General features: G+C 43.0%; 1 protein-coding gene across 3 annotated transcripts in view; it reads right to left on the bottom strand.

The window, feature by feature from the left end:
- ETNK1 (ethanolamine kinase 1) overlaps positions 1-19,217 on the bottom strand; it is a 144,959-nt gene extending 125,742 nt beyond the window's left edge. The window contains exons 1-2 of one of the 3 annotated variants that reach the window (XM_033951574.1): positions 18,743-19,217; positions 4,080-4,339 (exon numbers count right to left, since the gene is read on the bottom strand). In XM_033951574.1, the coding sequence (XP_033807465.1) occupies positions 4,080-4,339; positions 18,743-18,889 (407 nt within the window). In that variant the 5' untranslated portion in view covers positions 18,890-19,217. The remainder of the gene's footprint in view (positions 1-4,079; positions 4,340-18,742) is intronic. The other 2 variants (XM_033951576.1, XM_033951575.1) reach the window with 2 other exon arrangements.
- Between the last annotated feature and the right edge of the window lie 3,850 nt (positions 19,218-23,067).

Here is a 23,067-nt window from a genome sequence, read left to right as displayed (position 1 = left end):
AAGCAGTTTTACAATAAAATTTTAAATATGGGGGATATACATTCGTCATTAAACAAAATATATAAATTTACATGGACATTACGGCCTTACAATAATTACAGGAGGTACAAAGGGAGAAATACAATTATGAATAGGATAGGAGAGGGTGGTGGGTGCCTGGAGAGGGGTGGAGATGAAGACAGTGACGGAGTTCAAAAAAGCATGGGATGACATGTTATGTTATGTTCCTCTATAGTTAAATATAGATTTATATGCTCTTTATACAGAAAGCTTTATTTTGACTTCATGTATTTGAACTGCTTCCTGTATTTTCTAAAAATACTCAATAAAAAACTATTGAACTGGAAAAAAAAAAAAAAAAGCATGGGATAAACACAGAGGATCTAAAATCTGAAAATAATAGTAAATATTGAAGAACTAAGGCCAGTACTGGGCAGACTTGCACAGTCTGTGTCTGTATAGGGCCATTTGGTAGAAGATGGGCTGGGGAGGGTTTCGATGGGCTGGGATGGTGTAGATGGGCTGGAGTGAACTTTGACAGAGACTTCAGTAGTTGGAACCTAAGAACAGTACCGGGCAGATTCTTGCCCAGAAATAGCTAAGAACAAAAAAAAACAACAAATTTTTACATTAAATCAGGTTGGGCAGACAAGATGGACCATTCAGGTCTTTATCTGCCATCATCTACTATGTTACTATGTAAGATGTAGAAGGGTAATAAAAGTAGGAGGGGGAGTTCACATCTGAGGTAGAGGATGGAAGCAGATTGTCAGATGTTATAGGTCAAATGCATCTTTGAATAGAAAAGACTTAAGGTTTGATTTAAATCTTTCAAGGTTGGATTCTTCCCGAAGGTGATTAGGTACCAAGTTCCATAACTGAGAGGCTGTAGTGGAGAATATAGATGAACGTATAGTGTCATGTATTATCTGCTGTGGTGATAGTACAACTAGTAGATGTTGATTTTGAGATCAGAGTACTCTATTAGGTGTGCAAGGAATTACTAATCTGTTTATGAATTCTGGTTTATTGGAGGTTTTGGATTTAAATGTTAGTAAAATAATTTTGTAAGTGATTCGACATGAAATTGGTAACCAGTGGGCTATTATAAGTAATGGCATTACGGATTTTTTTTGATTTAATAGTTTGATTGCCGTGTTTTGTACTATCTATAGTCTTCTTAATTCTTTCTGAGCGATTCCCTTGTAGAGCACATTATAGTAGTCTAGTCTAGATATGATGAGAGAGAAGATAAGGATATTTAGTAAACAGGTTTCTAATAAATTTGCTATAGAGCATATCATTCATAAGCGATAGAAGCAACTTTGCACCACAGTACTGATGTGATTATGATAACTCAATTTTTGATCGAATGTTACACCTAAGATTTTTACAGTACGGACTGTTTGCATAAGTATTAACTTGAGATATACTGGTGTTGATACGGAATGTTTATCTTCACAGGGAAAGAGCATTATTTTTTATTTGGATGTGTTTAAGGATAACATTTTCGTCGAACCATCAGCTTATCTGTTCCAGTTTCTGGTTGATGTTTTGGATTGCTTTTGAGTCATTGGATCTATGGGGTGGAGTATTTGTATATCATCGGCGCTAATAAAGGACCACATCATTGATCACCTTGTCGGACACGATCTGATGAGGACCAGCCAGCACGGTTTCAGTAAAGGCAGATCTTGCCTGACGAACTTGCTGCACTTCTTCGAGGGAGTAAACAGGCAGATAGACAAAGGCGACGCAGTTGACATTGTATATCTGGATTTTCAGAAGGCATTTGACAAAGTTCCACATGAGCAACTACTTCGGAAAATTGCATGCCATGGAAAAGGGTGAAATACTCACGTTGATTAAAATCTGGCTGGTTGCTAGGAAACAGTGGGGATAAATGGATAATACTCGGACTGGAAAAGCGTCACCAGTGGAGTGCCGCAGGGTTTGGTGCTTCGACCTGTGCTCTTCAACATTTATAAACGATCTGGAAATTGGTACGAGTGAGGTGATTAAATTTGCAGACAGCACGAAGTTATTCAGAGTAGTGAAGACGCAGGAGGATTGCGAAGACCTGAAACGTGACAACACGCTCGAGAAATGGGCCGCGACATGGCAAATGAGGTTTAACGTGGATAAGTGTAAGGTGATGCATGTCGGTAACAAAAATCATATGCACGAATACAGAATGTCCTGTGCAGTACTTGGAGAGACCCCTCAGGAAAGAGACTTGGGAGTACTGGTTGACAAGTCAATGAAGCCATCTGCGCAATGCGCGGCAGAGGCGAACAGAATGCTAGGAATGATTAATAAGGGGATCATGAACAGATCGGAGAAGGTTATCATGCCATTGTACCAGGCCATGGTACGCCCTCACCTGGAATACTGCATCCAGCACTGGTCGCCGTACATGAAGGACAGTACTACTGGAAAAGGTAGCGACTAAAATGGTTAAGGGGCTGGAGGAATTGCCGTACAGTGAGAGATTAGAGAAACTGGGGGCTCTTCTCCCTTGAACAGAGGAGACAGAGGGGACATGATTGAAACATTCAAGATAATGAAGGGAACAGACTTAGTAGATAAAGACAGATTGTTCACCCTCTCCAAGGTACAGAGAACGAGAGGGCACTCTCTAAAGTTAAAAGGGGATAGATTCCGTACAAATTTAAGGAAGTTCTTCACCCAGAGAGTGGTAGAAAACTGGAACGCTCTTCCGGAAAACACCCTCCAGGGATTCAAGACAAAGTTAGACAAGTTTCTGCTGAACCAGAACGTAAGCAGGTAAGTCTAGTCTGTTAGGGCACTGGTCTTTGACCTAAGGGCCGCTGCATGAGCGGACTGCTGGACACGATGGACCACTGGTCTGACCCAGCAGCAGTAATTCTTATGTTCTTAAGCATATACAGTGGTACCTCGGTTTACGAGTGCACCGGTTTGCGAGTGTTTTGCAAGACGAGCAAAACATTTGCAAAATCAGTACCTCGGAAACCAAGCATGGCTTGATTTACGAGCACTCCCCCCCCCCCGCAATCCGGCACCCCCCCTGCCTCGAACTGGCAACCCCCACCACGATTGGGCACCCCCCCTCCACGATCCGACCCCCCCGCCACGATCCGACCCCCCCGCTGCTTCTTACCCTCATCTGGGCACTCTTGAAAATCGGCTTCCTCCTCTGCTGGGCCTTGAGCATCTGAGTATGCTCAAGGCCCAGCAGAGGAGAAGGCCGATTTTCAAGAGTGCCCAGATGAGGGTAAGAAGCAGCTTGGGGGTGCCCAATTGTGTCGGGGGGGGGGGGGGTTTTCGGATCGTGGCGGGGGGGTGCCGGTTCGAGGCAGGGGGGTGGGCCTGATCGCGGGGGGGGGGGGCCTTCGAGGGGAGCAATGCCGGTTCTCGGGGGGGGGGGGGGAAAACACATCAAAGCGAGTTTCCATTATTTCCTATGGGGAAACTCGCTTTGATAAACGAGCATTTTGGATTACGAGCATGCTCCTGGAACGGATTATGCTCGTAATCCAAGGTACCACTGTATAATGAAAGCACAAAATTATGGCAAAACAGTAAAGATCTAACTTAGACCAAGCATGAATCATATGAAATTGTAACAAAAAAGTATAATATGGTGCAAAGAATCAAGGCATGGAGAGTAAAAATATCACAAAACCTTGCATGAAGTCTAATGTAGCAAGCGTGTAAAGAACGTAACAAACTAATATATAAAACATACACTGAGTCCGCTTAGAATACTCAAAAATAGCACTAAAAATAAACACAGTGGTGCAGTGTAAATCGATGCACCTGTCAACAGTGAAGGTAATATGCTTGAAACCGGAAGAGGTAATATTTCATGTTTAGTAATCAAATAATGACTGTCCCTTGCAATGTTGGGGGTAACAGTTATAATTAAGATAAAGATTGCTTTTTATTAGCAATTTACCCAGGTAAGTTACTACCTAGCTTTGGATGTTATATGCTCGTATTTATTTCTTTTTAAGTAGTTTAAATTTTTATAATGCATGAAAATTTTAAAATGTATTTAAAAAATAGAAGGAAAGTATATTTTGCCACTGAAGTACCTGAAAATAGTTGGGTTGCAGACATGTTCTGGGTCCAGAGCCGCTCCTTGCATGAATTCATAACAAAACCCATTGTTGAAAGTGCAGTAGAGCTGTGGTGCACATCCATGGGCCTGTAGCACCCGAAAGCTCTTCAACTCCTCATCACGATCCACTAGCAATTCAGTTTTATTTCCATAAATCCTCACCAGGACAACATCGTCCATTGTATCGCCCACATAGCATCCAATTAGCTTATTTGTAATTCCATCTGTAAAGACCTGCAAGGTTAAGAGTTTCATAAACAAAAATGTTTCTACTGAAACCTTTTTCAGCTGAAACAAGAGCAAATTGCCTTTAATCAGATTTTTTTATGCCATCAGATTTCAAACAATCAGTATCATGGTTCAAACTTTTTTTGCAACAAAATTGAAGTTGGCTAATTACTACAGCGTGTAGACAAAAGTTTTCTTCATGTTGCAAAAATATTTCTGGGATCTTTGAATTGGTAGCTTGAATCCTAGACTCTATAAATGTTATATAATTCGATAGGGTTACCTAGTTATGACTGGCATACATCAAGTCTTTCACATAAAGATGGAGTTGGTTATAGTGAGATTTGAACCAACCATCATATAACAGGGATAATGAGTTGTCTGTCTAGGCCAGGGGTAGGGAACTCCGTTCCTCGAGAGCCGTATTCCAGTTGGGTTTTCAGGATTCCCCCAATGAATATGCATGAGATCTATTTGCATGCACTGCTTTCAATGCATATTCATTGGAGAAATCCTGAAAACCCGACTGGAATACGGCTCTCGAGGACCAGAGTTCCTTACCCCGGTCTAGGCTCTAATAAACCAGTGTACTTCAATGCAAGGCCAGTGAACAATTGTGGCTCCTATCGCCATTCTGGACTTTTTTTTTAGGAAGGGGTAGCCAGATACTGGTTGGGCACACCATAGGAGGTGAGGCTGTAGATCACCGGAACTTTTGGCCAGAAAAAAGATCTGCTCAAAGTTGGACATGCCTTTTCTACAGTATTGTAATATGTGTTTTTCTGGTGGTGAATTTAGTGATTGGTACATTTTGTGATTCATTTGCTGTTCATTCTCCAGTAAAGGCAGCACTAGATTTATCAGTTGGTTGCTATGTATACCATTTGTATTTTCTAGGTATTAAAAATAGTTTTTACACTCAGAATTGATAAGCAAGCTTGCAGCGTCCATTTGAATGCCAAATTCTCACACCTTAAAGATCTTTTTTTTGCAATGAAAGCATTCATGGAGTTAAATTTGTTTTCATCAGCAAAAAGCAAATTGAACAAGAAAGAATGTTGCAAGAGGAAAGATTCCATCATGGCCACACTCTTAGCAGAACAAGAGAAAAATAATCATTTTTTGCCAATCAATGAAATGATAGTTCAGGTCAACAGGGTTTTAAATGATGCAACATCATTTTTAGCAAAGATTAGTGATAATGTGAAAAAGGAATGCTAGTAGAAGACCTAATCGTTCAGATGATGGTCCTATCTCAACTGAACTATTGCAACTCCACCTACCTTGGAATCAATACTACTCTTATCCACAAACTGCAACTCCTCCAGAACACAGCCGTTAGACTAATCTACAAATTAAATCAATTTGATTCAATCACAACCTTCATCAGGCAACTACATTGGCTCCCAATATCATCCTGAATAATCTTCAAATCATCATGTATCCTACACCAGATCCTATATGGAAGCTCAGCAGCTCCTCTCATCCAATTATTCTCTAATGTTTGGTCGACATCAAAAAGAATCCTTAACAGAGTCCAACTAAACCTACCATCCACAAAATACCTCCACTACAAACTAATTTTCCACTCTATGCTAACCTATCTGGGTGTGGTAGAATCTGGAATGACCTACCAGATACTATCAGGAAAGAGACAAACTACACTAGATTCAGAAAAAGCCTGAAGACTCACCTCTGACAATTAACTGTCTTAGTTTCTGTATAGCACTCCCTACTTCTAGGTCCCTCCTCTTGCTTCTCCATGCCACCCTTCCCCTATTACTTTCCCCTTCCTCTTTGATCTGTCACCTTGAGCCTGTATAGGTATGTGCGACTCACAAATGGAAGATTAGATTAGACCTTCAGCCAGGTCAATATATTGTTTGTATTTATGACAGAATGGTGGATTAGAAACATATGTGAAACCTCCACTAAACAGTGAGATGCCTAATAAGCTTTATCCATCTGCATGGCCCAGCAAGTTCCTTTCTCTGGCCTTCAAGAAGTGATATCTGCTGGGCTCCAGAGCAACATATCAATGCAGTTACTCCAGCTCCACAAGTGACATTATCTGGTCAGCAGTATAGTTTTCCTGAAATCAATCAGCTGCAGATTAGTGAAGCCTCATGTGAAAGTTCAAGTAGTCCGGATAATGCAAGCTTGTAAATCTGCGGGAGCCCCCCCCCCCCCCCCTCCCTCCACACACACACACACAAACAGGCTTGGGAATCTGTGGAAAAGAAATCCACCCATGGTTGTTGTTGCATGGCTACTGGGCATGGCCCCTATGGCAATGGGGATACTGGTTTGCTCATTTGGAAATAAGTAGTGGCAAAGCCACCATGGATCAACCCAACACCTATTTCAAATACATTTTCTAGCCTTATGATATGTGTATATCATGGGCCTTGCACACAAAATAATCCATATTTTTAAGCAAATTTATTTCAATAAGGGTTGCAATTACAAAACAAATAAATATAAATCTTGTAGAGTAATATTTCCTCTTTCAGATGGTACTAGTTAGAAAAAGATTCAGGCAGACTTTTTATTTTATAATTGACCCTGAAAATTGACAATTTTCATCCCTTGTGTCAATAGTGCAAAATTTGAAGGAATGTTCTGATACAGTTATTCATACTGAACTGCTGCAAATTTGACAGTGTAGTGTCCAGTACAAGGATAAAAATCTGAAGTCTGTATCTACTTTTGCTCTGGAGCTATAGTAGCTGATAAACTGTCATGATAAACTGCGACAAGTTTTATAAGGCACACTTTGAGTAAACTTTAAGTGGGCTTTTCATCCATGATGCTCATACTAGCATCACTGAAACTACCATAAAAAGTTATGCTGGACTGCCAAAAAATAGTATATTTCATCAATTATTATTGTCAGCTTTATGAGCAACTAAAAATGACATTTTATTCACTGCTATGCATGATGCTACCAGCACCCAGCAAAACAAGAGGTCTAGATCAATGACTTATTATTGCAACTAAGGATCTGATATTTTGGGAAAACTATTTTTTTTTATACTGTGCTAGTTCTGCATTCAAATTTTGGACAAATTCAAGACATAGGGCTCCTTTTACAAAGGTGCATTGGGTCTTAACGCGCGGAATAGCGCGCGCTAAAATGCAGCACGCGCAAGCCGCTACCGCCTCCTCTTGAGCAGATGGTAGTTTTTCAGGTAGCGTGCGCGCACTAATCCGGGTCATGCGCTAAAAATTCTAGCGCACCTTTGTAAAAGGAGCCCATAATAGGGGGAGCTTTTTTTAAAAAAAAATTTTTTAATCTAAGCATTTTGGCCCGGATTCTCTAACTTGCGCCGTTGTCGGTGGCCACCTTAAAAGCAGCTGCTGACTGCATGTTAATTATGCAATGCACCAGTTACAGAATCGCACTTCCAGGAAAGTAGGCACCGGAAATGTAGGCCAGGGTTTTCCAGGACCTACCTTTGATGTGAAAAGCACCTCCAAAGACGCTTTAGGCCACCTAACACCACTTCTGGTGTTAGCCACACCCACAGTGATGTTAGGCAGCTTTAAAGTGCTTAAGGAGGCACAATTCCGGCACCGGTAGGAACCTTGAAATTTAATTTAAAAAGTCATTTAAACTGTGTTTTTACTGAGCTTGGGCACCTAAAAATAAAAGGCACCGTTTAGAGAATCCGGGCCTTTGTAAATACTCTGGGTGCTGATGCCAACCCAAGCAGCAGCATTCTGACTGTAAGTGACATGAACTCACTCAAAAGTGGAGATATTTCCTGTGGGCTGGAAGATTGAAATAAGTGTGTAGGCTTCCTTGAGGTCTAGAGAGCAGAGCCAATCATTTTTCTCTAGCAATAGTAACAAGGTTTCCCAGAGAGACCATATAACATTTCTCCTTCAGTATTTATTTAAAAATGTATTGTAGCAGGGAAGTCCCTGTCACTGGTTTAAACCAAACCAGAAAAGAAAACATGCCTGTGCCCAAGGAGAGAAACCTGCACATTATGTTTCTATGTTACATAAAGGGGGACACTGTAGAGAAAGGCAGGAGTTTCTATCCACTTCCCTATAATTCCTTTCCAAAAGCTAACACCAACACTCAGGCAAAAGCCCTTTGCAGGCAGAAAGAGACAGCAAGGGTTAAAGAAAGGAGAGGGAGAAGCTCCAGAGTGTCCCCAGGAGACAGAGTAGGCCTGACGCCCCAACAGGATAATTTGAATTTAGCTGATCTCAGCAGGAGGCAATCAGGAACCCACAGCAGAGAATGCCTCAGGGAAGGCAGACAATGGACAACAAGGAACTATGCTCCAGTCCCTGCACCTCGCAAGCACACCATTAAAGGCTGCACCAGAGCTCTTAGGAATCCTGCTCTAAAACAAAGAATAGAGGGGGTTAGGCAAACAGCTTGGACAGAATTATTTTGAATCTGCTTTATGCAAAGGGGGATCCATCTGCTCAGAAAGGGAGGAGTTGTCCATAGAAGCAGGGCAGGATTATTCCGATACATTCAGCAACCCTGAGATGGATTGGGACCCTGAAACTGTAAGTGTGGATGAGAACTGGATGAGTGAATGAAAGTCTGTGGGGAAGTTATTGTAAAGTTTCAAACAATTCATGATGGTCAAAATGTGTGAGAAATTATAGTGCTTAAGAATGTTTCTTGAATGACTGTGGGGCTGAGAAACTAGTTATAAGCCAGCCAGAATCCCTTTCTGCTTTGAAAGTATGTTGGGGGATGGCTAAGGCAAGTCTCTGTGCCTAAAAAAAAAAAACCTTAAAGGAGCCCTAACAGTTTATGTAACCTGAAGATAGGAACCAGGGAGGGATAAAGGCCATCATTATCAATAGAACATAAGAAGTTGCCTCTGCTGAGTCAGACCAGAGGTCCATCGCGCCCAGCAGTCCGCACCTGCGGTGGCCCATCAGGCCCATGACCTGTACGATGATCATTGTCTGAACCCTTAAATCCCCTTGGTCTCTATCTAAACTCTCTCTATATCCCATCTCTACCTCTATCTGTATCTCTCAATCCCCCTATCTTTCAGGAATTTATCTAATCCTTCTTTAAAACCCTGGAGTGTACTCTGTCCTATCACAGCCTCCGGCAGTGTGTTCCATGTGTCCACTACCCTCTGAGTGAAAAAGAACTTCCTAGCATTGGTTCTAAACCTGTCCCCTTTCAGCTTCTCCGAGTGCCCCCTTGTACTTGTGGGCCCCATTAGTCTGAAGAATCTATTTCTGTCTACCAGCTAAAATGTTTTATGGTCAACAGGTATGATGTTCTCCGGATGTTTCCAGGGAGACACAGGAAAGGCGTAAGCAGTTCCTTTCTCTCCAGAGCAGAGTATTACAAAACAGTGGCACTTTTTTCCTCGATTTCCAGTGAGAATTAATTTTTTCCTCGATTTCCAGTGAGAATTAAAAATGTGAAATACAGGGTATGTGGTTTTTGACTCAAAACACCTTCAGTTTTTTCTTGATGTTAAATATCTAATTCAGGCTGATAGTGACAAAGAATCACTGAATTTCGGACTTAAATGTAAAGGCTGACTCCATATACCTTTGGAATTTTGTATGCATGGTATTATTATCCCTCACTGATTATTTTTTTACTCTCTCCTGAATCTTGGGAACTAAGGGATATTTCTTTTTTTATTATGTTGTGAAATTATATTCTATTGATATTACCTTGAGTAATCCCTGTTTTCTATATCAAGTTGAAGATTGATATTTTGCTTGATGGATATTGAAAAATTCAATAAATATATATATATTTTTTAAAGACAAATTTTCCTAGTCAGCTATTCCTCGCAAAGGTATACTGGCCACTGCTTTTGGTACTGGTGTAAGTATAATATCAGTAAGTCAAGCGGGATATACCCCTTCTGTTACTTTAATAACTTTAATAGGGTGGATTTAGGTTTCTCATTTCCTTGGGGAATACCTTATGCATGGAGTTAGATGCTATAACTACTGTATTTGGAGAGAGAGAATGAGTGAAGCCAGTGCAGGGAGACCACTAGGGCCTACCCGGGTGCCCAGGGATTCCTAGACTTAGAGATTTTGAACCCCAAAAGCTGCATGGACTGAGACAAAGGGAGCAGCTGGACTTTGAGTGGCTAGAAGCCAGTTTTGGACTATTGTGGTTTTTCCTTCTTTTGTTTTGGATTGTAGGGCTGAGACAGCCTACATCAAAGCAGGCTTAGCCAGTTGCCTATGTGGCTTAATACAAGTGGAACCATGCAATAACTGCTAATAAAAAGATTATTTTGTCACAAACTATTTTCATTTATTTCTCTAATGCCAGTGTTAAGTGATTTCCAGCCCTGTCACAGTATACACTGCCTAAAAACCTGGGTGGTTTACAAAACATACAAAATTATTAAAAATATTCCATAACCCATACCATAAAAAACAACTGTCTTAATACCTGTACTACTGTCTAACTCCCTACTTACTCACACAAATGCACTGACAATTTACTGTGTCTTAAAAATGTTTTTTTTTAAATATGAAACTTGGCCAACTCCAAATATGTCAGCACTTCACCATCTGTCTTCTTCATTCACTGCAGACTTGGTCAGCTCCTATACAGCATACTGTTCTGCAAGAGTGATCAAGTCTGGAAGGCAGAGTCTGTTGGCCACTGCAATTAGTTCAAGATGCACAAAGGTCTAGAATTGGGTGCACTCCTCTGAACTTCTTTGGTATGATGAAATATTTTGAGTAAAACCCTTGGCCCCTCTCCTGCAGAGATACTTCTTCTATGGCACTAAGCTAGAGGAGGGTTTTCTGATGGGAGTTTTGATGATTTGGAGGCATTTTCTGTAAACGAAGGGCACAGCCCCAACTCACCACTTGGAGGACCCTGTGATCTGATGTCATCAGGGACCATCAATGAAAACAGTGAGCGAGTCGACCTCCTATGGGAAAGGTCTGAGGTAAGGATTAAGAAAATGTTGACAATGCTCTTTAGTATGGAGTCCAAAACCTGTTATTGCTTGGACTGAGGCTGTCACAGACTTTTCCATTCTTTGCTGCCTGGGATGCCTCTTAGTAAAAGCTAGAGGATGAGGAAGGTTGGCTATATATATGCTTGGAATAAATGGAACGCCAAGTATTGGAATATTTTCTTGGCAGTTGACTGGGTTGATTTGGAGGAAGATAAGGTGTCATATAATCCTCATGTTTCTTGATCTTATGTTGCTTCCTCTATACCAGGAGTGTCAAAGTCCCTCCTCAAGGGCCACATTCCAGTTGGGTTTTCTGGATTTCCACAATAAATATGCATGAAATCTATTTGCATGCACTGCTTTCTTTGTATGCTAATAGATCTCATGCATATTCATTGGGGAAATCCTGAAAACCCGACTGGATTGTGGCCCTCAAGGAGGGACTTTGACACACCTGCTCTATACAAACCTTGCTATGAAATTTTTTTTTAAAAACCCACACACCAAACCAAACTACCTATAAACTAGCCATTTTAAATCTTGGAACTACCATGGACTAACACCACATTAGCCCAAAATTAGCCCATAAACCTTAATGTTTAACAAATCTCACAACCTCTCATGAAAATTAGTATCGTAAACAATGCAATTCTTGGGCCTACTAAACCGGTCTCTTGATTCTGTAATCCATCCTTGAACTAAAAAGGTAAAGGCAGAATAGAAATATCGTTTTAACATAGCATACGATCTCCAAATAAATCATCTCCTACGCAGGGAATATTTGAAAGGCGATCTTGTATATTGGCATCAATATCAGAGATTCTGAGCCATGCTTGCTTACACATGGAAATCGACACTGCTGATGTGTGAGAAACAATGTCAAAGGCATCAAAGTGGAATGCACTATGTATTTTCTTGTTTGTAGTAGGTCATTTGAAAAATGGTAGGAATACAGGTGTTCCGAAAGTATAAAGAGATTAGGTTATCTTGCTAATATTTTTTTCAATAGATAGATGTGTCATTCTGAACAAGTTGGTACAATCTCCCCATAGCAGCGAGACTTTGCAGAAGAAATCCATTCTGGATTTTTTTCTGTATCCTTCCAACTTCACTGAGAGCTCTACTGCCACCTACAGTGAGGCCCCAAGCAAGCAAGAGCTCTATCCAAGTTAGGTGAACTAGAGCAGTGTTTTTCAACCTTTTTTGGGCAAAGGCACACTTGTTTCATGAAAAAAATCACGAGGCACACCACCATTAGAAAATGTTAAAAAATTTAACTCTGTGCCTATATTGACTATATATAAAGTAATTCTCTTGAATAGGAATCAAATAAACACAAAGAAAGTATTTTATAATTACTTTATTATGAAATATTAAGTAAACAGAATAGTGAAAAATTATAAAATACTTTATTCAGTGCGAAACCTGGGCCTGTTTGGCTGAACACAAAGCTGATATTCTGGCTGGAATCGAAGAAAGACACACACGTAGCTCTTCGTCAACAGCCGTTCCCTTCACCGCCCCGTCACCGTCACCGCCATCCCTTTCACTGCCCCGTCACCGCCACTGCCATCCCATTCACCGCCCTGTCACCGTCCCCACTGCATCCATATAAGCCTTAGTACTGTAATATTTAGCTTATTCCTTTCTTATAAATCAACGTTCCTGCTGCTGAACTAGAGAAAGAGATGTTCAGCTGGCAGGGCTTTGTTTATAAATTTTTATCAACACAACTAATATACTATTTTATCCTAAAGCAAAAAATAAATAAATAAATATAATTTTTTTTTCTACCTTTGTTGTCTGGTTTCTGCTTTCCACATCTTCTCATTCAATTCCTTCCATCCACTGTGTGTCTTCTCTCTACGTCTTCCATTTGCTGTTACTGTGCCTCTCCCTTCACCCCCCCCCCCCCAATTGGTCTAGCACCCATCTTCTTCCCTCCGCTCCCCCATAGTCTGGCATCTGTCTTCTTCCCACTCTGTCTTCCACATTTCCCTTCGGGGTCTGTTCCTCTCCACCCTCCTTCAATGTCTGTCCTATTCCTTTCCACCACCACCCTTCCCTCCCTCCTTTACCATCTGTTCCTTTCTACTACCCTTCAGCTCCTCTCACGTGGCTTATCTATCTAACTTCCTCCCTCTTATTTTCATGGCACGTTACAATGTAATTTGTGCAAGCCACTGGAGCCTGTGAGCTCGGTCCCTGTCCCATCTCCACAAACCATCTCGCTTCTGTGCTCCTATTTTCTCAATTTCTAATATCTCCCCTATGTATCTGTCATTGCCCCCCCCCCCTGTGTCCATATACCATCCCCATGGCATGTCCCCTTTATGTCTCTGTCCCTATGCCCCATGCACATAATTTCCCCTCTTTCTGTTACCTTCCTGTGTCCAGATTTCCCCTATCTTCCTCTTCCATACCAGTGTGTCTCTTCTTTTCAACCCCATCTAGCTGTTTTCCCTCTTTCTTCCCCCCCCCCTGCTTCTAGCATCTGGCTCACCTGCCTGTCCTTCCCTTTCTTTCCTGCTGTGGGTTTTTCTTTCCGTCTTCATCCCCTTGGGCCAGAATCCTTTTCCCTTTCACTCCCTCCTTCCAATTTGAGCCGGGAACACGAGCGATCGCACGGTCCCTGCAGCCACCACTCGCCTGCCCAATCGATCCTACTGTTTAGCCAGCTCTCTCCCTTCGCCTCACCTTAGTTTGTAGGTTTTGTTTTTCGGCGACATGCACGCGCGGCTGCTCAGTGTTCAATCTTCTGCTCTGCTGCAACTTCCTGTTTCCGGTTGCGTCAGAGCAGAAGATCGAAACTGAACAGCAGCGGGGACCGGGGGAGTCTCATGGGAGCGTGTGCGGGACCCGGCCTGAGGCCTAATCAGTGTCTTCACCGTACGGCACACCAGGCAACATCTCGCGGCACACTAGTGTGCCGCGGAACAGCGGTTGAAAAACACTGAACTAGAGATATGGGAAAACTTCCCCAACTAACAAGTCTGTTCTGCTCAAAGTAATAGAACTATGAGCATTCAAACAGAGCAACAAACATGCCAGCAGAAGCATTAAAGGAGCTCAAATAGTAACCCAAAGTATACTAGTAATAGACTACTCTTCATGACCCACAGGGCTAACTAGCCTCCAAGAACAGAACTGGAGAAGAACGCTCCTAATGAGACAGTAGACAGGCGCAGAAACGAAATGACAGGGAGGGTGTCCAGAATGAAACACTTATCTACTGGAAAATATATTAGCAAGGTAAGCACATAATCTTTTTCCAGTGTAATAGTTGTGTCATTCTGGACAAGTGGGACGTACAAAAGCAGTCCTAGAAATCTAGGGCAGCATGACAGCTCCTGCACGTAGCACTGAGGAGCCAAAGGCAGAGTCCTCCCTTGCTGCCACATCCAATTTGTAAAACTTAGCAAATGTATGCAAAGTGGGCTGATCCGCCGCCCTACAAATCTCCACTGGAGAGACTGCCCTAGCTTCAGCCCATGACGAAGCTACACTTCTGGTCAAATGCGCCTTCATGGAAAAGGGGATTGTATCCCACAATGTATGCTAACAAAATGGCCCTTTGGAGCAATTAATCAAATACTTAATAAACTTGAAACCTGGAAATCATGGCCTTAGAAGCTGGCATACCTTGCTTAGTTGGACTAGTCAGCTCAAAAAGATAGTCAGAGAGCTTTAAACTTGTTATTGGAGAACATCCAACTTCTTTAAAAACTGTTGTTTCCTGGAACCTGTGGACTAGAATGCTGGCAATCGAACTGCCTGATTTACATGAAATGCCCAAACCACTTTCGGCAAGAAGGAAGGAATGGTACATAAAGACTCCAGCATCAGAGATCTTAAGGAAAGGCTCCCTACAAGAGCGAGCCTTAAATTCCGAGATCCGTCTTGCCTTCACAGCCATCAAAAAAACTATCCTGAGCGTCAAGTCCATCAACTATCCTTCAGCAAGCAGCTCAGAGCTTGGCCGAGGTACCACAGAACCACATTAAGATTCCACAAAAGGAACGAGGCCTTTGACCAGTGGTCTGATGCATAGTGCACCCTTCAAAAATCTGGAAATGTCTGGATGAAACACCAGCGTATTTCTTCAGTCTCGAGCCCTAAAACGAGACAGACTGGCAACTTGGACCCGAAGGGAAGCCACCGTAAGTCTCTTGTCAGGACCAGCTAAGAAGCAAGCAAACATCACAGAAACTGGAGCTGAAAACAGCTCCACCTTTTTCCTGGGCACACCACTGCTGAAAAGTCTGCCATGCCTTAGCATAGGCCAAAACCGTGGTCGGCTTCTTAGACTTGAGAAGAGTGGTAACAACCACTTTCAAGTACTCCTTATGCACTAATGCTCCATGTTCAAGAGTCAAGCCATAAGAACAAAGCGATCCGGATCCTCTATGAATATTGGACCCTAGGAAAGAAGGTCTAGATGCACCAGGACTCATATGAAGATGCACCAAATCCACATACCACGGTATGCATGGCCAGTCTGGAGCAACCAGAATGACCTCCCCCTGATCACTTACGATCCTTTGAAAGATTTGGCCTATCACAGAGACCCTAATAGAGTGGAGATCACTTTATCCGAATATCTCTTCTTCCTCAGGAAAGCCCTTTCAAGAGCCAAGCTGTAAGACAGAAGGGACCCGGATCAAACATTTGAATGGGACCCTGAGACTGAAGATCAGATGATAGGGGCAACGAGAGAAGATCTGCCACTAGCAGACAAACCAGATTTGCGTACCACGGGCCCCTGGGCTAATCCGGAGCCACCAGGATCACGCTGCCTGCGTGCCAGGCAATCCGAAGAACTCTTCCCACTATAGCAGGCCTGTCGTAGGCCAAGTCTGAACCAGTGTCCAGCCCTTCGGCCTGGCAATCTCTGCGCCAACTGAAGAACTTTGGTGCTTTGGCGTTGACACTCATGGCGATGAGGTCCATGATCAGCTAACCCCAGGATTGAACAATCAACTCTAAGACCTCCTGCCCGAATCACCTCATGCCGGGATTCAGCGCATGACGGCTGAGAAAGTCTGCCTGGACATTGTCCACTTCAACAGTGTGGGAGGCCGAGATGTCCAGAAGATGAGCCTCTGCCCATTCCTTGAAGGAAGGAGATCTCCAGCGCCACTAGATGACTCTTGGTGCCCCCTTGAAGACTGACATAGGCCACTGCTGTGGCATTGTCTGAGAGAACTCAAACTGACTTGCCTTCCTGCAAGGGCTGGAATTCCACCAATGCTAGCCGAATGGCTCTGGTCTCCAGAACATTAATTGACTAGGAGGGCTCCACTGGCAACCAGCAGCCCTGAGTCGAGCAACCGAGACATTGAGGCCTCCAACTGAGGTGACTGGTATCCATGAGAAGCACTGTCACTGGGGCTGATCTAGGTTCACTCCCTGAATCAGATTAGAAGACTATAGCCACCAGCCCAGACTGCGACAAACTAACCCCCAAAGAGGAACGGGAGAGTTGATTGTGACTCTGTGGTGACCACCGCCGAAAAAGTGCATACTGAAGAAGACGTATGTGAGCCCTTGCCCACCTGACCACTTCCAGGGAGGCCGCCATAGAACCCCAAGACCTACAGAAAGTCCTCCATCAGAGGGCAGCGACAAACCATTAGGGAAGCGAATCTGTGACTGCAAGTTGCAAACCTTGGCTTCTGAAAGGAACACTCTCCCTAAACTGGTGTCAAACAGAACACCGAGATACTCCAAGCGCCGAGACAGAATCGAAATGGCTCTTGGACAGGTTGACCACTCAACCTAGAGACTGCAGAAACTCCGCATCCCGAGACGTAACCCAGGAGCTCTTCTGAAATGACTTTGTATGAATCAACCAGTCATCCAGATAGGGGTGTACCAGAATGCCCTCCTTGTGCAAGGCCACCACCACCATAATCTTGAAGGTTCGCAGCGCCATTGCCAGACCAAAGGGAAGCACACAAAACTGATAATGCTCTCTTGAGATCGCAAAGCGAAATCGTTGATGGGAGGACCGAATCGAACATGCAGATAGGCCTCCGTCAGGTCAAGAGAAGTCAGAAATTCCCCAGGCTGGACCGCCAAAATTACAGATTTCAGGATTTCCATACAAAAAGAGGGAATTTGGAGAGCCGACACCTTTGAGATCGAAAATGGGCTGAAAAGACCCCTCTTTCTTGGGTACCACGAAGTAAATGGAGTACCTGCCGGCACGCATCTCCTGAGAAGGCACCGAGACTACTGCTTTGAAGTCCAGCGACCTGAGCAGTGTCTGGCAAAAAGCCCTCTTCTTCCAAGTTTCCTGACAAGGAAAGAAGAAATGATCTGGTAAAGGTCAGGAAAACTCCAGAGCATAACCGTCCCAAATCACTTCCAGGATCCATGCAGAACTGATGGTCCCGCAAGTCAACATTGGGTAGGAAGGCACCAGTACAATATGGGTGCTCTTAAAGATTTGAAGTGACAAGTACACTTTGTCTGTCCATGCCAGGATTCCATATCACCACCCACATGTGAAAACATAGAGCCTGCTTGTCCTCAAGAAAGGGATTGGGACTCGTTTATTGCCTTTATGAAGTTTTACAGCCACAAAGTTACTATTTAATGCAAACAGCAGTACACAAATATAGAACTATGTGTAAAAACAAAACAGGATAACACTCTTGTATAGACAAACACACCACACCTAAATACAAACATTTAGCATACATAACATATAACAGTCTTCCCTCATAATACTGGCTAACCAAGTTACTATGATTATTATATCCAATGTTTAGTACCCTCTCTTCTAAAAGCCTGATTTATACAAGTTTGCCTGCTATTGTCTATTTGAGGAGGGGGGGTGAGTCTTTCCTTTACCAACCAGGCCCCAAGTTTAAAAGGTATACAGTACAAGAAACGAATAAAAATGGCGATTTTAGATTTTCAAATCCAGTGAAAAGTAGTCGAAATTTTGATTAACCAATGTACAGCAAAGGAAACTAAGGAAAACGAAAAGCTCGGAACCTATTCGGAACATTTCGAGCCCCTAAAGTCGAGAACGAAATAACAGACACCACGTCTGAATTGAGAAACGTCAGCTTCCAAACAGCGTGTAAAACGAAACACATGAAGTTCAGCCCTTCGCTCCGCTCGCGCAGACTAGGAAGGGAAGGCGCAGTCAGCAGCCTGAAGCCGGGTGTGACACGCCTATTTTCCTGCTTTCTGACGCTTGTGGCGCCGCCGCACCAGCTCGTCGTCCCTTTCTACCCAACTAAGCCCTCAGCCCCGCTAATAGCAGCCGAGAAAGGCACTGATAAGACACCACACAACCCAAACCTTTTTTTTTTTTCTCAAAGCCGATTCCGAGGCAGAGAGCCGGCCCCTCCCACACCACCAGCTATAGGGAATTAAGGCAAAAAGTGCCCGACTAGAAAATGCCCAAAGCTAAATATCCGTGGGTGAATGGAAAATGGCAAATCAATACCTGCGTGGTTATTGTTTCAGGTTTCCAGTGGGGTCGCAGGTCCTGGAGCAATCTCATCGCTCCTGCGCGGCAATCCTGCTCTTCCACAGTCACGTTCTGCCTGGGCACAGTAGGGGAGCCGGGCGGGACATGGATGTAATTGGCCATATTACTTGATAACACTGCTGCGCCAACGTTTAACGGTGATCTGTCCTTTGCTCTCCAACAATCGCTTTTGCTTTGTATTACGCTTCCTTATAGATATGGACTTTCCAAAACATCAACGTAATATATAGAGGTACACGTTACTCATACACTTCTTCCCACAATCCAAAATCGCATCTCCAAGAGACTGGGAGAAAAAGAGATGCTTCCACCTAGTTATAGCACACCGAGGAGGCGGAAATTTCCACGCTCCCCACCCCCCTCCGGCGTTACTGGAGCTGTCTTCCCATTGCATTGTGGGACTAGCATGATGGTCTCGTCATTGGGGGCGTGACGTCATGTACCAATAAACCGTGCGTGTGAAGAGCGTTACTTGAGCTGAGCTGAAGCGAGTTTCTTCTGAAAGGGGAGGGGCTAACAGCTTCCTTGCTTGTGATTTGTAAAATTTTTTAAATTATGCTTCGGGTAATTATTTCTAGAGGGTAGAATACAAATTCATTTACGTTGGTGAATTTTTAAACATTTTAAATTTGAAAAGGAAATAAGGTTCGACAATCAATCTGCAGGTGATACATTAAGTTGGTTTAAAAGGATTTTCTTTTCATCAGGTCAGACCTAGGATAACTCTCCAAAGCTTGTCAGCAGTGGCGTACCCGGGACACATCATTTTTTGACACCCCCCTCATCTATATGAGTGTACCTAGGAAAAGGCAGCATCTTAAACACTGCAGTGAGCACCAACACATACATTGTAAAACTAAACAAGCTAGATCCTGCACTGTCAATTGATCCTGTACAGTCAATACCAACAGAAAACCATATTCTTTTCATACACACAGAACAGAGATACACCCTCCTCCAATATGGAATAATCACAAACTAAAAATAGAAACATGAAGACAAAAGTTAAACTGAACAGCCAAGAATTCAGACTACATACAATGCAACACCACAGAAATAATGACACATGTCCCCCTAATACTGTGCAAAATATAAAGCCAGTAGATGTAAATTTGAAAAAACTGATACATAACAATCACCACTTTACAAATTAACAATAGAAATAAAATAAATGAGAAATAAGAAAGTATAGCAACAAAAAAATCTTTATACCTTTTGTCATTTCTGCTTTAATCTTTTCTTCACTCTTTTCTTTCTAATACAGCATTTGTCCTCTCTTCCTTCCATGCAACATCTGCACCACCCGCTTTGCCCCTTCCACCCAGCTTCTGCCCTCAATCTCTTTGCCCCTTCCATCCACTGTCGACTCTCTTCCATATGGCATCTTCCCTCTTTCTATGTCCCTTCAATATCCTGTGCTTCTTCTCTCCTTTGTACATGATTCATTTCAGCTTCACCCTCTCCCCTATGCTTTGGCATCTCTCTTCTCCTTTCCTTCCTTCCCACGCCACATCATTGTCTGGCATCTCTCTCCTCTCCTTCCAACTCCCCCTCCCCCTTCATTATCTGGCATCCCCTCTTCTTCCTTTCCTCCCTCCCTTCTTCCTTCCTTTCCCCTGGTCTTGCATCTGTCTCCTTCCCTTCCCCCCCCCCCCCCATGCCCTGGCATCTCTGTCTCCCCCCTCCATGGTCTGGTATTTCCTTTCCTTCTTTCCTTTCCCTCCTTCCCATGGACTTCGCAACTCTGGATCCTCTCCCTTGTCTTCCTTCTCCCTCCTTCCCTCTCTCCCCAATTAGGTCCCTTCCCTGTGCAGCAGCAACATTTCTCTTCACTGCCCTGTGCAGCAACAGCATTTCTGGCCGGTTCCTTGCTGCAGCTGGTTTTCAATTCAAAGCCGCAGGCGTCGACACCTCGTGTGATCTGCGGCAGCGTCAGAAGCCTTCTCTCTGATGTCATGATGTCAGAGGGAACGCTTCCGACGTAGCTGTGGATCGCACAAGGAGCTGATGGTTGCAGCTTTAAACGGAAAAACCACTGCTGCAGGGGAGCAGGCCTGAAGCGAAACATTCGCTGGAGAGAGCACAAGTTGGGCCGCAGACACCTCTGAGTTAAAGTTTACTGCCGCTGCTGCTGGTTAAGGAAAGCAGCAGCAGCAGAATAGGGAGGGTGGCTGGCTGTGCACCCCCTTGGAGCGTGTACCTGGGGCAAACCGCACCCCCCCCTTGGTACGCCACTGCTTGTCAGATACTCTTATTGAAATCACTTCATGAATCACTTGCAGCTTGATTCTTGAACCTTATTTCCACATAATGACAGTTGCCAAGGAAACTCGATTTTTGAGGGAGAGATTTTAGTACATGTCCCAGTCCTGCCTCCAGGCTTCACCCTTTGCCATATCTCAATTTTATAGCCATTGTAGGAAAATATCTTATTTACAACCATGTCAACTAGGGGTGTAGCAAGAATGGGCCATCTCAAGGGATCTGGCACCCTGAACCAACTTTTGATTAGGTGCCCCCTCCCCTACAATCTGGTATCTCTCCTTCCATAATACCCTCCCACCCAGCCTGCCTAGGATGCAAAATCTTCCTCTCTTTCTTGTTCCCCCTCCCCCTCCTGCTGGACCAAGTGGGACACTGGCTCAGTGGCTGAAGAGAAAGTGCCAAAATCCCAGTCCAGCATTTATCCCTCTAGAACAGGGGTCTCCAAACTTTTCGCCATGAGGGCCACATTGGATACTTCAGCATTTTCAGCAGGCTGTAGTAAACAAAAAAAAAAGATAAATAACTCTAAACATTTGAGTTTTATTGAAAGCAGAAAATTTTATAAACTAATTACAGAGTATGCGAGATTAAATTATCATATATTAATGACAACAAACACTACCAGCAAATTCTCATATTTTTTTCACAAATTATAATAAAACCATTAATGTGAATGATGGAACTGTTTTTGTGTTTTTAAAATCTTATTAAACAGGTTCAAATTTTGATTACCAGTAGCAACTTCAAATGTTCATCAGATAAATTTGCCCTGTATCCTTGACTTGATATATTTCATTTAGGAAAAAGTTTGTTTGCAAAGATATGTTGTCCCAAAAATGGAGATAAATTTACAAGCAAATTTCTTCAAATTTAGAAACTGTTCAGAGTACAAAAATTGATAAAGATAAATACAAGGAAGAAAACACAAATGTTCATTTGCTTGAAGCTCAGTAATTTCCATGTGAATTTGACTCGGGACTTCAGCAACATTACAATCAAACGAATTTTGAAACAATCTAATTTCCCTAGCATTGGCATCCAAATCAGTAAATCGCTTCTGAAATTGTTGTTTAAGGTCTGAAATAACTAACTCCCTCCTTTACTAACATGTAGCGTAGGTTTTAGCGTCAGCAGAGGCAGTAACTGCTCCAATGCTCATAGGAATTCTATTTTTTTAGCCAACACATAATCAACCTTGTAGCTTAGCAAGGTTAAGGCTTCATTTTCTGAGTTTGCTTTCGTCAATTAGTCTTGCTGAGAACGCAGACAACGACATAAAGATTCAATTTTATCTGAACACTCCTTTAAATTGCAAAAACTTTGATGCATGTTTTGTTTCATAGTGGTCAAACTCACTAATTAGCTAGAATTGATTTTTATAGCTAGTATAGCGACCTATAACAACATTTTATAGACCCTCAGCGCCACCACTCAGAACTCAATATTTCTCATAGTTCTAAGCTTTACGTGTCTCTTCGTCACTGGATCTAATATTCTACTATCTCTTATGAAGAGCTTAATATTTGATTTATTTCAGTTCATTCGGAACTCCGTCCCGCACACTGCCACCAAGTGAGCATTGCCACTGCTCCAGCCTAGCAAGAACAAGAGGTAAGGAACCTCTTCTCACACAACTGCTACCTACTTAAATACAATGGCAACCCACACACACAGGCTCATCCTCTTACTGCAACTGCTCTCCCTGCTCCTAACAAACTGGAAAACAGCAGGATACCACATATCCCCAATCCCTACACTGTCAGCACCCTACAGACAAGTACAACCATCCAGGAAACACCTGTCCCCCAGAAATCTATTATCCTGCACACCGACCAACAACGAAAGCATTCCCCCTAACTGGGGAAAAAGACTACCTCCAAAGCCCAAGATGACAACCCAAAAATCTTGGACTCCCCCAGGAAACCTCCTCCACCCAAAGACTATCTCCGCTCCACACATAAAATATTCCACAATAGCCTGTGCATACATGAACATAAGATCTATTAGCCCAAAGG

This window comes from Geotrypetes seraphini, chromosome 7 (genome assembly GCF_902459505.1).
Source record: "Geotrypetes seraphini chromosome 7, aGeoSer1.1, whole genome shotgun sequence".
Lineage (NCBI taxonomy): Eukaryota > Metazoa > Chordata > Amphibia > Gymnophiona > Dermophiidae > Geotrypetes > Geotrypetes seraphini.
This window is presented reverse-complemented; position numbering and strand designations above follow the sequence as displayed.